Source organism: Ruditapes philippinarum, unplaced genomic scaffold (genome assembly GCF_026571515.1).
Source record: "Ruditapes philippinarum isolate M1 unplaced genomic scaffold, ASM2657151v2 ctg2682_1_1_1_1, whole genome shotgun sequence".
Taxonomy (NCBI): Eukaryota; Metazoa; Mollusca; class Bivalvia; order Venerida; family Veneridae; genus Ruditapes; species Ruditapes philippinarum.
The window spans coordinates 41525-57552 of NW_026862038.1; the positions used below are offsets into that span (position 1 = coordinate 41525).

The 16028-nt window shown below is 31.8% G+C and overlaps 1 protein-coding gene across 1 annotated transcript in view; it reads right to left on the minus strand.

Annotated features, from left to right (window-relative positions):
- The window catches only part of LOC132717740 (membrane-bound transcription factor site-1 protease-like), a 28842-nt gene extending 21300 nt beyond the window's left edge, over positions 1-7542 (minus strand). Inside the window, exons 1-8 of the mRNA XM_060701294.1 lie at positions 7106-7542; positions 6120-6271; positions 5250-5355; positions 2719-2801; positions 2116-2181; positions 1682-1730; positions 1171-1287; positions 70-179 (exon numbers count right to left, since the gene is read on the minus strand). Coding sequence (XP_060557277.1) covers positions 70-179; positions 1171-1287; positions 1682-1730; positions 2116-2181; positions 2719-2801; positions 5250-5355; positions 6120-6271; positions 7106-7283 — 861 coding nt within the window. The 5' untranslated portion in view covers positions 7284-7542. The remainder of the gene's footprint in view (positions 1-69; positions 180-1170; positions 1288-1681; positions 1731-2115; positions 2182-2718; positions 2802-5249; positions 5356-6119; positions 6272-7105) is intronic.
- Between the last annotated feature and the right edge of the window lie 8486 nt (positions 7543-16028).

Below are 16028 nucleotides of genomic sequence, written 5' to 3' on the forward strand. Positions count from 1 at the left end.
TTATACTCAACATGTTATTTTTGTTGTTTGTTTTTGCCTCAGCAAGGTTGTATTTTTATTAAAACTTACCTGATTATTAGTGAAAACCCTAAACACATATATCTCAGCATCTGGTGCAAATCCTAAACATTCTCTATGACTAGCTATAACACCTGCTACAAATGTGCCATGTCCTAGACCTGAAATTATTATATATATGTCTCAGACTCTATACTATACCATGTATGTCCTTATCATTTTAAAGTATGTATATAACATTAATCTTATACTGCAAAATCATTATCATTTGTTAGAAACTAATTTTCATGGTTTTCCTAATTTAAGATTCAATGAAATTTCATTTTGTATGCTGTAAGATTATTTTGCATCACATTATTTACATTGGTATCTTCTGAAAAATAAAACAGCCACAAATTTAAGAACCCATGAAAATGTTCTTTGTGACAAAACATCAAAATTTCATGCCCACGAAATTAACTATATTTACAGTATTCATGATTTGATTTTATTCAATTTAAAATATCAAGGTGACATATGACAAAAATCTGGTTACATTGATCATTAACAAAATACCATTTTCTAGAAGTATAATTATATATCATATTATCACTTTAGTGCAAAAATGGAATAAGTTCTTCTAAATTTAATAGAAGCTAATCAGATATTGCATACAGGTGACAATATGTATTCATTTCATCTGCCCAAACATCTTTCAGAGTCTAGAAAAGCATCATAATATAGCATTATCACATGTAACTCTTTTATACAATAAAAAATATCAGTAACATTTGGTTGTTAACAGAGCTTTTAACTTATTTAAAACCTCTCTTGAAAATGATAAATTATTCAGTATTGGTGTTAAATGACAAAACATAGTCGGGATTTCAGTTGGGCAAGAAACCCATGATCCCTGGGTTAACAGGCATACACCTTACCTACAAGGTCAACTCTTTTTGTTGAGCCCCCCCTCCCCATCTCTTTTAACCTGCTGTAAGCTAGCTTGATAGTTTCTATACATACATAAGACACCCATTTCAGAAATAAACTTCACAGTGATGTAAAACAGGTGATGATATTCAGTTAAGTTACATAGAGCCAAAAACAACCCCATTATATCTCTTGTCATACTCTTTCAAAGTCATATATAATTAAATGCTGAGATAGATTTACCATCATCCAGGGTTTTTTCATGTGTCCAATTAGTTCTGTCTTTAATTCTTCCAGGTTTAAAATGTGGGTGAGACTCTGATAACCCTGTATCAAATACAGCAACTTTTACCCCTTCACCTGAAAATATACAATACGTATACATGTATGTTATTATACACTGAACTGTATTATTGTACAATAATACAATAAATGGGAAATGAAAAATGTGAGAAAATTATAGTTTATTCTGTCAAGTTATATTTTTACAAGACACTGTCAATGTGGGTGTCACATCATTCAAACGTTGTTGATGGATTCATTATGAGGTAGTTTCTTGAAGACAAATCTACCAAGTTGTGGTACAAAACCTATGCTAACGCATGTACAATCTATATATTGAAATCAACGTACATTAAACAATAGCAAAAGTTAACAAAATTAGAAACTATTTATTCAAGAGAAAAGTCAATTAATTTAAAAAGCCACAAAATTCTAAATTCATTATACATAATATTTGAGCACAGTAACTGACCTGTGTATCCCATGTTCCACAGGATCTCTGCCTGCAGAGCACTGGCAATCTAAAATAAAAATAATAACTTCAGTTAGCTTAAGAAATTGACTGCAATGTCACATACTTATTTACTAAACATATTAAGAATTACCTTGTTAAAGTTAAAAGTCTCACCAAAGCTGGGTTTTTTTTTTTGTCATATGGAAATTTCTGAGCATTACCGTTAAAATAACATTGTGTTTTTATTCATGTTGGCATAACCAGAATTTGTTGTACAACTATCAACTTGCAATACTATGCTGTTACAAAGTTTTCTGGGGAAAGAATATGAATTTATCACTATTCTACTTTTTTGTTCAAATAAATAACAGCAAGTATAAAGACAATTCTGATTTAGAAACTAAGAAATAAATCAAACGGTGTCATTTACAGTTTAGTCTTTGAAGTTTTACCTGTCTTGGTACAGCTCTGAGTATATTTCGACCGCGTCTGTTTGGAGAATGCCAGTATGCCGTTGCCTAGGAGATGAGATGAAAACAGTTTTGATTATATTATTTCATGCAAATTCTAACACTCGTATTTTTGTCATATTTTGCAGTTGGTCCACCTTAAAGACTTTTCTTGACAACTAAACAAACTACAAATTACTAACAAGTAATTACCAATTTCTACACAGGAGACAAACTACTCACACAACATGACTTCTGAATCTCCTGTGAGAGACAAATGACCATTAGACTGAATGTCCAAGATCAATTGTCACAGGGATATTAAAACATCGACAGTTTGGGCTGGTATTTTTAATTAAACATATTAAACAATTGCTTTGGAAACTAGAACCATTTCTCAATGTAAAATTTATGTATGTTCTAAAACATTCAATTGTTTTAACATTCAATTGTTTTCCAATAAAATAAGAATGCAATTTGTTACTTTTTTCTGATCAAACCTACCTTATATGAAATACCACCTTTCAACTTTGCTTTAATTGGGGACATGGTTAAGTTCTAATGTGTAGGGAAAGAAGTTCTACAGTAATTATAGTGTCTATATACCAATGACAAACTTTTCCTGTTCCTGTTTTGGTTCATATCAGTTAGAGAATCTGAATCTTTGTCTTCGCTATCTTCACCATCTTCTATAATATACATGTATAATATCTTATCTAGATAAAGGCCATAGCCAAAACATTGATAGATAAACATAACATCAATTTCACATGTTGTTATTGATCTTTATATTATATAAAAATAACAATAAAATTGTAACATGTGATAGATGATATCAGGGTTTTTTTTCTTCTTTTATTTTCAATAATAAGAAACATATTACAAAGATTGATCCAAACACTGGATAATTGTTATTTTTGTACACACTGATACCATCATGTAATGGAAAGAATGAAACTTCCCTATAGCTAATTTACTGGAAATAATTACTTATCTGTGAGAAAATTTGTAAGAAACCAGTTTGTACAGCTTTAAAGATGGACTGCAGTATTTTAAGTGTTTTAGGAAGCTGTTCATATGACTATAAGACACTTGACCAGAAGGTGACATTAAAATGATCAAAAGAGCAAATTTAAATACATGTATGTCAAGTCAAATGTTGTCATATTTGCAGATCATTATTAAATCAATTAATTTATATCTAATACAGCTACAATACATCAAAAGAAAGACAGAATATTACTAGAACAAGAGCTGTCGGTAGGACAGCACGCTCGACTATTCTAAGTGCTTGATAGTTAAAGAGCCTTGATAATGTTAAATTTTCTAAGTTCACAAAAGGGCTAATTTTTTTTTATAAATTCATGTTATAGGCCTTAGAGAGAGTCTAATTATACAGTATTGGCTTGACTATTTGGAAGGTAATGTCACAAGGGTGTTTTATTGAGTATAATAATACTAATTACCTATGAATACATAAAATTGACAGAAAAGGTACAAAGGCTTGTTATTAAGATGTTTTATCAAGTAAATCACTGCTTTATTATTATGAATGCATAAAATTGTCCCAAAAAAGGCACAAACCCTTCAGTAGTTATGGAGATAACAGCTTACAAGCAAAACTTTACCATGAATTTCTAAGTTGAAAAAGGGAAGAAAAATCAGCCTAAATGCAAGATAGAATTATGGATCTTTGTCAGTGACCTACAATTCTGACCCTAATTGCATATGTGAAGTTTTAAATAAATATCTTTAATAGTTATTGAGATATGTAAAACTTGCATGTAAACATTAACCAAGAGACTAAGTAGAAAAGGGGATATGAATCAGCCTTAATGCAAGATAGAGTTATGGAACTTTAACCAAAATTTCTAAGTTTCAAAGGGGCAAATAATTCTGCAAATATTGCAGACAGAGTTATGCAATTTTGCAAAATGATGTACATTGTTACTATAAAAAAGTATTGTAAATTTCAATTGAATATCTCAAGCAATATTTGAGATATTTGACTTTACAAAAAAACTTTAACCAAAATTTCTAAGTTTCAAAGGGGCATAATTCTGTCAATATTGTAGGCAGTGTTATCCAACTTGTCAATCTGATGTACCTTGTTACTATAAATAAGTATTGTAAGTTTCTATTGAATATCTCAAGCAATAATTGAGATATTTGACTTTACAAAAAACTTTAACCAAAATTTCTAAGTTAAAAAGGGGCATAATTCTGTCAATATTGTAGGTAGAGTTATCCAACTTGTCAATCTGATGTACCTTGTTACTATAAATAAGTATTGTAAGTTTCAATTGAATATCTCAAACAATAATTGAGATATTTGACTTTACAAAAAACTTAAACTAAAATTTCTAAGTTAAAAAGGGGCATAATTCTGTCAATATTGTAGGTAGAGTTATCCAACTTGTCAATCTGATGTACCTTGTTACTATAAATAGTGATGGAAATCGGATGAAATTTGTCCCAATCGATCATCGGTTCAGTCGGATGGGACATAATCGATAACTTTCGAATAAAGTCGCGTTAAAAGAAATAGGAAAGTAACATTTCTTACCAAGGCACTTGATTATATTTAGTAACACGAACTTCATTTAGCACTTTTCAACACAGTTTTAACCTTATATAGTCATAATTTTACGAAATAGATTTTATTTTTCAATGGATGTCAAATAATACCATTCATATCACATTATATTACTATTGTTTACATCATTTATTGATCCTGTTCAACTCTAAGATGTCTCTGAGTGATTTTTTTGCGATCGGCGAGATGTTCCTAAAAGAAAATTACCGTCAGAATTTATTCCCTTTGATACTTTAAACATTTTCGACGACGTCGCGGAACAAATTTTTGTGAATCGATTATTGTCGTTTTACATAACAGTAACTGATTATCGGCGACTTGCGACAATCGGAACATCACTAACTATAAATAAGTATTTTAAGTTTCAATTGAATATCTCAAGCAATAATTGAGATATTTGACTTTACAAAAAACTTTAACCAACGCAGACGCCGACGCGGACGCTGACGCCGACACCGACGCCGGGGCGACTACAATAGCTCTCATATTCTTCGAATAGTCGAGCTAAAAACAAATGAAATAGATAATATATTAAACAAACCTTTAATAAACTTGAGTGACCTTATGACCTTTTTGTGTGGTGTGACAGCTTTTATAACAGGATGATGTTTCAATGATTCAATACCACTGGCTTGTTGATCTTTAAACTGTTTAAAAACAAAACATATCATAACCATGGTTAACTGTTATTTCGTAACATATGATGAATAATGTACTATTAAATCTTCTTGGTTTTATGGGTCAGGTTGCTAGACAGCTCAAATCAGTACTGGTTGTGTTTTTTTTTCTCCATATTTGCCACAAATCAAGCTGAGTCATCTTGGTGTTCAAACAGATTGTATTAATGTTTCATTTTAATTTACATTACCAGTACTTATCTTACTATGACAACTTGGCTATTTATATCATTTGTGACTTATATCATGTATTTTAATTAAAGTCTTAGCGGTTGTTGTTTAAAAAAAAAACAGAGTTAAAACAGTTTTTTTGGCAGCTATTGGTAATTTTGGTAAAAATATCCTGGATATACTTTCAAAAATGAAAATAACTGAAATTTTAATAAGGCATACACTGTGAAATAAAGTAAAATTTATTTTGTTCATTTATTCAATGACCACGTAAATTAGTGGATAAGAGAATCAAGTGTAACGTAAACCAGACATTATCCATTCTTCAGTCTTTCACTTTACAATGACAAAAAAACAACTGTATTGAAACACCTAATATAATCAACATCTAATATTGATAGTCAAGTAGAGACATGTGGAGGTGGATGTGGGGTAGGGTGGAGGTCCTTTTCCTAAATAAGTCCTGATTAACTAACTATAACTATGGTGCAAGTACAATCAACTTTATAGCAATGTACACAAATTCAAAATTTATTATTTTAATCTTTAAATTATAAACTTACTTTAACAAGGTCAAAGTCACTAGGATAATCAAAGGCAGGATTATCTCGGTCAACAACTGACCACATTGTTGTATCTGAATCATGTAATGCTGCATGCAGGTACCTCTTCCTTGTCTCTTTCTTATAATATCCATTGAATGATACTATATACTCTGAAATGCAAAGGGAGGTAAATCAAGCAAAGTCAAGAAATTATTAGAAAATCAAATTTTAAAGTTCATTTAGGTTGATCAAGATAAACATTATACATAAACACTGTAGACACCAAATATTACCACAACTCACAGTTCAAATCTTGTATAAAATTATAATGCAAGATACCACAAAGATTACTCATAACCATTTCTTCTTCAACTGATGATAAATCAATTACATGTAATATTCAATTCCTATAAATCTGAAAATAAATTGTTACATTATATTGTGAATCTTTTGTATTAATCTAACAAACATCAATCTTTTTATAACAACTCTTGTGTTATTATTTTATACCTTTGAATCATTTATTTTCATAAGTACACAAATATACAAAAAGAATTTTATAGATACAGAAAAGTATATTTATACTGAAAACAACTCCTGTTTTAATATGAAGTATTATGTTATAAATTCCTTTTAATTCATCTAGAATTTAGTATCTAAAGAAACAAATACTTTTTCCTAATTAAAACAAGTGCTAAGTTTGTATAAATGCCATTCCCATACAGTGACCTTGACCTTTGAAGTTGGTCTGGCAGGAAGTCTTCGTAAAGTTGCATGCACCTGTGAGGCTGTGAAGTTTGGTGGCTGTAGGTAAAAGGACTTCTGTTTTACTGTCGAGGTTAAAGTATTGTAACAAACAGACAGAGTCACAGACAGACAGAGTCACAGACAGACAGAGTCACAGACAGACAGACAGACAGACAGACTCACAGACAGACAGACTCACAGACAGACAGAAAAAAATTCCTGACAATCTACGGGGCTAAAAAAACTGAAGTACTTACCATGATCGATCACCTCTGATGAAAACTCCATCTTTACTCTTGAACTTGGTTTTGAAGAATTACATGATACAGGCACATAATGAATGTCATCCTGGGAATCACACGAGGCTGGCAGAATCTGCAGAACTAAGGTCAGCAGTAGGAGAACTCGTGCTGACCTTAGTATCATTGTAAACATTGCACTGTCTAAATTAACGTCTCATTTATAATGAACATGTCTCATTTACCAGTTTATTTTTGTCCTTCAATATTCAAAAATGATTCACATGAACTTATGTCATTTTCAGTTTGTTTGATTTCTGATTTTATTACAAGCTACAAATTTTGCTCTTCAAGTTCAATAATTTATTATCACTACAAAATGTGGTCCTTTTAATAACTCATTTAGAAACAAAGAGTTAAGGATTGTCCCTTTGTGAATAGCCCATAGCATCAACCTGAAAATAATACAACATGGCATGTTTAAGTTTGTGTAATCAAATGAAGCACACATCTTGACAATTCAAATAAGAGCACCGCTAGGCGGAGCATTATATGCCCGAAAGTGTTTTTTTTTTAGTAAGGATGAAGCATTTATAAGACATGGGAATTCGCTGTTCATCCTATAAAAGTTTACAGCTGTTGGTTGATTAATACTTAAGTTATTAATAATGACCTTAACCTTTGACCTTGTGACCCCAAAATCAATAGGGGTCTTCTACCTTATATGGACAATCATCCTAAGAAGTTTGAATATTGTGGGCCAATTCGAACTTTAATTATGCTCTAGAAACTGTTTTCAGTATTAAGGTAAAAGTGACTTTGACCTTGTGACCCCAAAATCAATAGAGGTCTTTTGCCCAATCATCCTATGAAGTTTGTATATTGTGGGTCAAATGGAACTTAAGTTATGCTCCGGAAACTGTTTTCAGTTTTAAGGTAATAGTGACCTTGACCTTTACCCTAGTGACCCCAAAATCAATAGGGGTCTTTTGCCCAATATGGACAATCATCCTAAGAAGTTTGAATATTGTGGGCCAAATGGAACTTAAGTTATGCTCCAGAAACTGTTTTCAGTTTTAAGGATAAAGTGACCTTGACCCTTGACCTTTTGACCCCAAAATCAATAGGGGTCTTCTACCCAATATGGACAATCATCCTATGAAGTTTGAACACTGTGGGCCAAATGGAACTTAAGTTATGCTCCGGAAACTGTTTTCGGTGTCAAGGCAATAATGACCTTGACCTTTGACATTGCGACCCCAAAATCAATAGGGGTCTTCTACCCAATATGGATAATCATCCTATGAAGTTGAAATATTGTGGGCCACCTGGAAACTGTTTTCAGTGTCAAGGTTATAGTGACCTTGACCTTTGACCTTGTGACGCCAAAATCAATAGGGGTCTTCTACCCAATATGAACAATCATCCTATGAAGTTTGAACATTGTGGGTCAAATGGAACTTAAGTTGTGCTCCGGAAACTGTTTCCAGTATCAAGGTAATAGTGACCTTGACCTTTGACCTTATGACCCCAAAATCAATAGGGGTCTTCTACCCAATATGGATAATCATCCTATAAAGTTTGAATAATGTGGGTCAATTGGAACTTAAGTTATGCTCCCAAAACTGTTTTCAGTATCAAGGTAATAGTGACCTTGACCTTTGACCTTGTGACCCCAAAATCAATAGGGGTCTTCTACCCAATATGAACAATCATCCTATGAAGTTTGAACATTGTGGGTCAAATGGAACTTAAGTTGTGCTCCGGAAACTGTTTTCAGTTTTAAGGTCATAGTGACCTTGACCTTGTGACCCCAAAATCAATAGAGGTCTTCTACCTTCTATGGACAATCATCCTATGAAGTTTGAACATTGTGGGTCAATTGGAACTTAAGTTATGCTCCGGAAACTGTTTTCAGTATCAAGGTAATAGTAACCTTGACCTTTGACCTTGTGACCCCAAATACAATAGGGGTCTTCAACCTAATATGGACAATCATCCTATGAAGTTTGAACATTGTGGGTCGAATGGAACTTAAGTTATGCTCCGGAAACTGTTTTCAGTTTTAAGGTCATAGTGACCTTGACCTTTGACCTTTTGACCCCAAAATCATTAGGAGTCTTTTACCCAATATGGACAATCATCCTATGAAGTTTGAACATTGTGGGCCAAATGGAACTTAAGTTATGCTCCGGAAACCAAATTGCTAACGGACGGACGGACAGACAGACAGACAGATGGACGCCAGGGGGTATAACATAATATGCCCTTTCAGGCATATAAAAATCCTGGGACATAATATAAAGGGACAACTACCATACCAAATGGATAAGTGGTCTTATCAGGTCTAGGATTTCATGATATTTATGGAAAGTCTGTAAATTTATGGACTGAGGGTAGTATTTAAATCATATATTAATGCTGTTGTTATAAGAAAATTCATTTATGAACTTCCATAACATCAAGACTTGAGATGACCATTAAAATACAAAAGGACTAAAATCTTAAACCAGTTGGTTTTGCCAACATTTCTCTCTTTAGCAAATGTTTACAACAGAAAAAAAATCTCTGTCTGAAAGTGCAACATTGAACAATCAAAAAGACAAACATGGTGGTAAATTCCAATTGCCATAGAAAATTACAAAAAATATAAGAATACTAATCTACTGTTTCGATTAGTTACATAGAAATTTAAAGGTGGCGCGATAGCTCACTTGGTTAGACCACTAGCTGTCACTCCTGAGGTCCCGGGTTCGATTCTGGGTAACACCCTTGGGATTTTTCAGAGACACTTTCATTGTTTCCCACCTAACTAGAGGTGTACTGGTAAGAAATCCAGGTAATCTTAGAATGTTACAGTGCTATACACTGGGCATGTAAACCAGGGTCTTTCAAATAGAATGATCTAGAAACACGCTATGTAAACCCTTCTCGCTACAATTAAACATGTCTCGGTAAAAATCAATATAGTTTGCTATAAGCAAATTATGTGATGTTCAAGAAAAGGGCGAATATTAAATACAAGAGCAAAAATGAAATTTTTTATGACATGATGTTATTTAAAAATCTTTAAACTTTTGAAAAAAGAATAAATATTTCAGGAAATGATGTTTTTTAAAGCCATCTTTGTTATAAAAAACATAGATTGTTTGGTCAGAATATTTGCCGATAATCGGCGCCATTTTGAAAATGCACCAAATCAAACATCAAATATTTGCAAATAACATTGTGAAATATTATAATATTTTACATAATACGATTTAATGACAACTTTTCTCTGTAAAATCAATTTCTATTTTGTCATTGAACAATGCATAAATTTAAAAAACGCTCATGAAACTCAGACCTTTTTTCAAATATGAACAGTAGATTTTTACCTTGACACCGGGAACGAAAAATTTCTAATTTCATCGCAAAACTATAAAATTGTTACTTTTAAAGCAAAAACTGATAATATAATGTAGTCAGAGTTAGTTTTTAGTATTTTTTTCATTGATTTTACAGAACATTATCTTATAATTTGATTTTTGAATGGTGATATGTGCTATGCAATATCACGGTCGGTAGATAACCCAATCGAGACAGCATTTTTCTTAAAATTTGTCTGTCTCCTGTCCATTCTATTTGAAAGACCCTGTGTAAACCAAGGGGTATATTCAACACTGTTCAATAAGAGATAGGGACTGATTCCTGGATTCCTTTGTATCTCATAGCTTTCTCTGAAGTGACTAGTCTATAGTCATGTCTACGTCCCCGCGAGGGGTTTGACATTGGAGGAAGGTAGATAGAAATTTATTTTTCAATTTCCATAAGAGGAAGGTAGATAGAGATTTATTTTTCAATTTCCATAAGGACAAGAAAAAGTTCGAAAATTTACTGGGGCGAAATGTACAGTTTCATGTCCTAAAATTATATTCATTATTGACAATATACAGATATTGTTTTCAGACACAAGGATATCAATAACTTTATTAAGTTGTCATGAGATTTTTCATCTAAAAACACCATCAAATCAAAATATTTGTAAATTATCTCAAAATCTTGACAATAACAAAACTTTACCGGAAACCAATGGAATTGTGGACAAGGTAGAGGCTAAAACATACACATTTTCTGCATCATTTTGTAAAAAGTCAGTCAGTCTGCTCGTCCATCTCTGATATGCATGCATATTAAGATAATTTAGATTTCACCTGTGGGCGGTCTCGTACTGGACCATTGTTAACAACCAATGCTATAGGAATTTTTATATAACTTATATATTATTGTCTTGTAGTACCAGAATATTAATAGATACTGTATTAATTTTACATGTAGTCTAGATCACAGCCATATACGTGTTCAGATGAACTAAATGCCTAAAAGGCATTGTATTTTTATGCGTTTGTTTGATGAATCCGAAATACATTTTTAGAATGTTGACATTGAACAAAAATAAACAGGAAAACTCACCATTTACTTTCTTGATATGACTAAGGGTACATATGACAGTGTATTACACTATTGTAATAAATGATAATTGACGTCTGACATGGATTGTTAACCTTAATAATTACATGTATGTTCTTTTGGATATCATACACATTTTATATTTAAAAGCACCTTTACAAAACTGCAATGTAATCTCGTACAGCTCGTGGTACTATTTTTCAAGCTAATATATAAGACGTCTTATGACAATTAATGATACAAACCTAGGTGTGCAACTTTGAGAACTTTTGCTTCAGAAAATTGGAAATAGTGTTAGGGTTAATATAAACTTCACATTTCTATGTTTTCATGCTTACTTATAAACATTACATGTAGTTTATTGACGTTTTTGATAAAAGCAAAATTGGAACAGCTATAGAATCGAACAACTGTAGTTTAAATATAATAAATCAGTTATCTTCACTAACTCAATAACCACTAATCTATTGCATGTTATACTTTTTAAACTTGATCAGATAACATTTTTGCTATGTGAACAATGAGATATATCAATTAAGCTATCACAATTTTCTATAATTTCCCGATCAATCAAATATCATCTGTTTGCATGCTTTATCTTTATTCAAATTCACAATCTAATTCTCATAATCCTGCCGTATAGGAGAAAAATTGTATACATGTAATTCTATAAACCAGATCTTAACCAGATCTTAAATACGTCTTGTGTGTGTGTGTGTGTGCGTGTGTTTATCCTTTTTTTTAAATATCTATATTAGTAATTGTGTTTCGCTGTTTGGGTATTCAATATTTAATTAAGCATTATAAGTGGCAATGACTTATAACAGCAGCGGTTTTGTGCCGTTGATACAGTAATAATATCCATCGTTTATTTCTTGTCTTAAATAACTGTTTAGTTGTTTTGGGTTGTTTTTCTTTCTTCTTTTTTGGACATACCTTAAATCAAAACATCACATAAGCTTACAGTATTGTAATATTTATTGTATTATTCTATATAATGTTTTTTTTCCTTTTCACTATACATTAAAATGTGTTGATAATCTCTATACCGATAAGAAATGATTGTACATGTACATGTTACATGTTGTATATATATGTTGTATGTTTATAAGTATTTTGTATGTCCTGTTCTTCACAACTGGAGGAAATAAAAGAATAAATCAATTTTATCAGCAAACGGAATTTTACAGGTGGATAATAGATAAAAATAAAATGCTCATTAATTGCGTCATTTGAGGTCAGTAATGTTATAAAATATATAAACAAACAAGATAAAGAGCTGGGAACGAATTTAATGTTTCTCATTGTTTTAAATTTTATACATTAATTTATATGACTTTAAACAAATCAGATATAGACATATCAAGTTATTCATCACAACACAACGCAACACAACACAACAGTTTATACGTTATATCTGTCCCAGTTAATATGCACTTTTTCTCATAGTAATCAATTAAAGTTGACAACACAATAATAACAATATGACGAGTTTGATGTTTTGAACGTGGTCTTTCATTTTATTTCTTGAATGTATATATGTATTGTGTATCCATGTGCATTTTGTACACGTCCTAAACACATACATTTATCAATCTATATAGTATCGGATGCTCTCTTGTAACTAAGAAATGCGCCTCTTTTGACGTGATATATTTTCAATAATAGAATATACCACGGGTGTTCAAATATGAACGTATCTGGGTCAATTTTCAGAAGTGCTTAACAAATAGTGCCAAAATAATTATCTCAATCATTCAAAATACTCACCTACATGTGATAGACAAAGTTTTAGTCTTTTAATCCAATTTTTAATTGCGTTTTCATAATCTTTTCGAGGTATACTGTTGAGACACTGGAAAATAACCGAACCGAGATTTTTTCACGTTTGATATTTTCTTACAGCAAGGTGTTTTTTGAGGATCGGAAATAGGAAAAAAGTCACAAGGGACAAGATCTGGCGGATAAGGAGGGTGAGGGTGCTCAATAACCTATTCCTGTTTCAGATATTCTCTTGAAAGGCCGCTTTGTGTGACGAAGCATAATCATGCATGCAGCAACTTGACACCACGGAGACCAGTTGCTGGTCGACGGTTTTTGAAATATTTCTTTAATTTATGAAGGGCCTTGCCCCTGTAAAGCTTGGCATTTACAGATTTACACTTTGGTACGGCAATGTGAATAGCAGGACTTTGATTGGTAAAGAAAATTACATACAGTTCTGCTATACAAGGTCTTTGACGTCCTTTGGTTGCCCATATTTTGTTATATATCTTTCGCTGTGGACTCGTGAAAGTGAATCCACGTCTCATGGTCTGGATCCATGCTGGTCGCAAACGCAGTATGTTGGTTTTGTCGTGACGCGGCTCAAATGGTTTTAATAAATTCCTCATAACTAATCATTGACTTTAAAAGCCTTCCATCTGTATGATTGGCTGTTAGATATCGTTTAAAAATAATTTTAAGTTACATCAATTTTATTTTTACATTTTTAATGTGATGCTAAAATGTTTGTAATGGCTGTTATTAAAGTTTGATGAGCAATTTAATTTTATTTTTGAAAACGTTGTGCAGCAAAAACATGCCTATCTAACTTTGGGGATTTTTTTTTATTCTAATAGTCTTGTAGTAAACGTTTTCTCAAAATTCTTGTATATATCAAATACTATACATTTATTTTTTTTCAGAAGAAATATACTAGTATGTAAGTAACTTATACATGTGTTTATAGTCTCGTGTTGTAAATCATTGTCTATGTGTCAAAGTAATATAGATTTGAATAATTTAGTTAACAGGTGTGATTTCAGTCTGTAGACATTGATGTATAACTTAATTATCACATCAGAATCCTGTCTTACACCATTTCTACTTCTTTTTTCCTTTACTTGTATCAATTACCAGTAATTGCTATCGACACAAATATATCCGAGTAACACCCGTTTTGATTTATAGTCAATATGACAAATATCTGATTCATGTATACAAGAAGTGTTATAAAAAAAAACAACTGAGATCCATAATGGTTTGCGATTGATCTCCATTTTCAAAAATTGTCATCAATGGAAAAATGTTACATGATTATCAATTGTGATAGCCTGAAATAAGGAAATACATTTCTGTTTGTGCTGTATGTGAAATACTATATGACCCAGTATTGACCGGCTATATGACCCAGTATTGACCGGCTATATGACCTAGTATTGACTGGCTATATGACCTATTATTGACCGGCTATATGACCTAGTATTGACCGGCTATGACCTAGTATTGACCGGCTATATGACCCAGTATTGACCGGCTATATGACCCAGTATTGACCGGCTACTTTACCTAGTATTGACCGGCTATATGACCCAGTATTGATCGGCTATATGACCCAGTATTGACCGGCTACTTTACCCAGTATTGACCGGCTATTTTACCCAGTATTCTCGACATTACATTATAAGAATAACATGTTACCAAATAAATAAGGAGCTTACAAAAAGTGGCAAAAGGTTATTAAAACAAATAGATTAACCATAAAGTGATATAACTAAAGATAACAATCCATATATTTCTAAAAACTTTTATTTTGGACTTCAAATCTGCAAATGTATACAGTAAACTTATAAATTTTTAATGCAAGAATTTATAAGAATACTCTCAGATTAATGATGTACATGTACAAATACTTCACATAAAACCGCTATAAGATCGGACACAACAAACTTATATACATGTACAATGTATAATTCAGAGCAAGGCTATCATTTTCAGGCACAAATACATTTAAATACATTTTGTACAGTCTAAACATGGTATTATAACTGAAAAAAAGCAAACTTGGATAAAAACGGTGTTCTTATTTTTCTGTCTCTTTAAAAAAAGAAGAAGAAAAAAAGAGAGAATTCATTTCATCTGAAATGTACTTATTATATTGGTCGGTGTAGACAATCTTCAGTTCAATGTCACACTAACGCTATAAAGGTCACATGACCACTTTCAAGCTTAACTAGTGGAGATGTTCATTTATACATTATTTCTGGTCCACGTTTTCAACATTCATTAGAAAGCCAGACATTTTTTCAACATATTCGGCACATGCATATTTTGGCATTTGTGTAAAAACTATTTTTTTGTCAGCCAGGGATTATAATATTTACGGTTATGCACACTTCGAAATTTGTCAATCGTGAAACATACACTTTGACATTTGTCACATACAATGTTTTCAACCATTCCGCTATTTGCCAGTAATTTTAAGTATAGGTTAGTGTTTAATAATACGTATTGCCTGCGGCACGGTTGACCAATTATTTTTGTTAAATAAATGAAAATAAATGAATGAAAATGTTAGTACGTATTATTAAACACTAACCTATACTTAGATTAAGCAGAAATTTAAAAAATACTGCAATGTGATTGGACAAAAAATAATGTTGATCATTAATTATTATCATAAAATCAATTTAACTTAATACTGAGTAAACATCCGGATGACATACTCGTA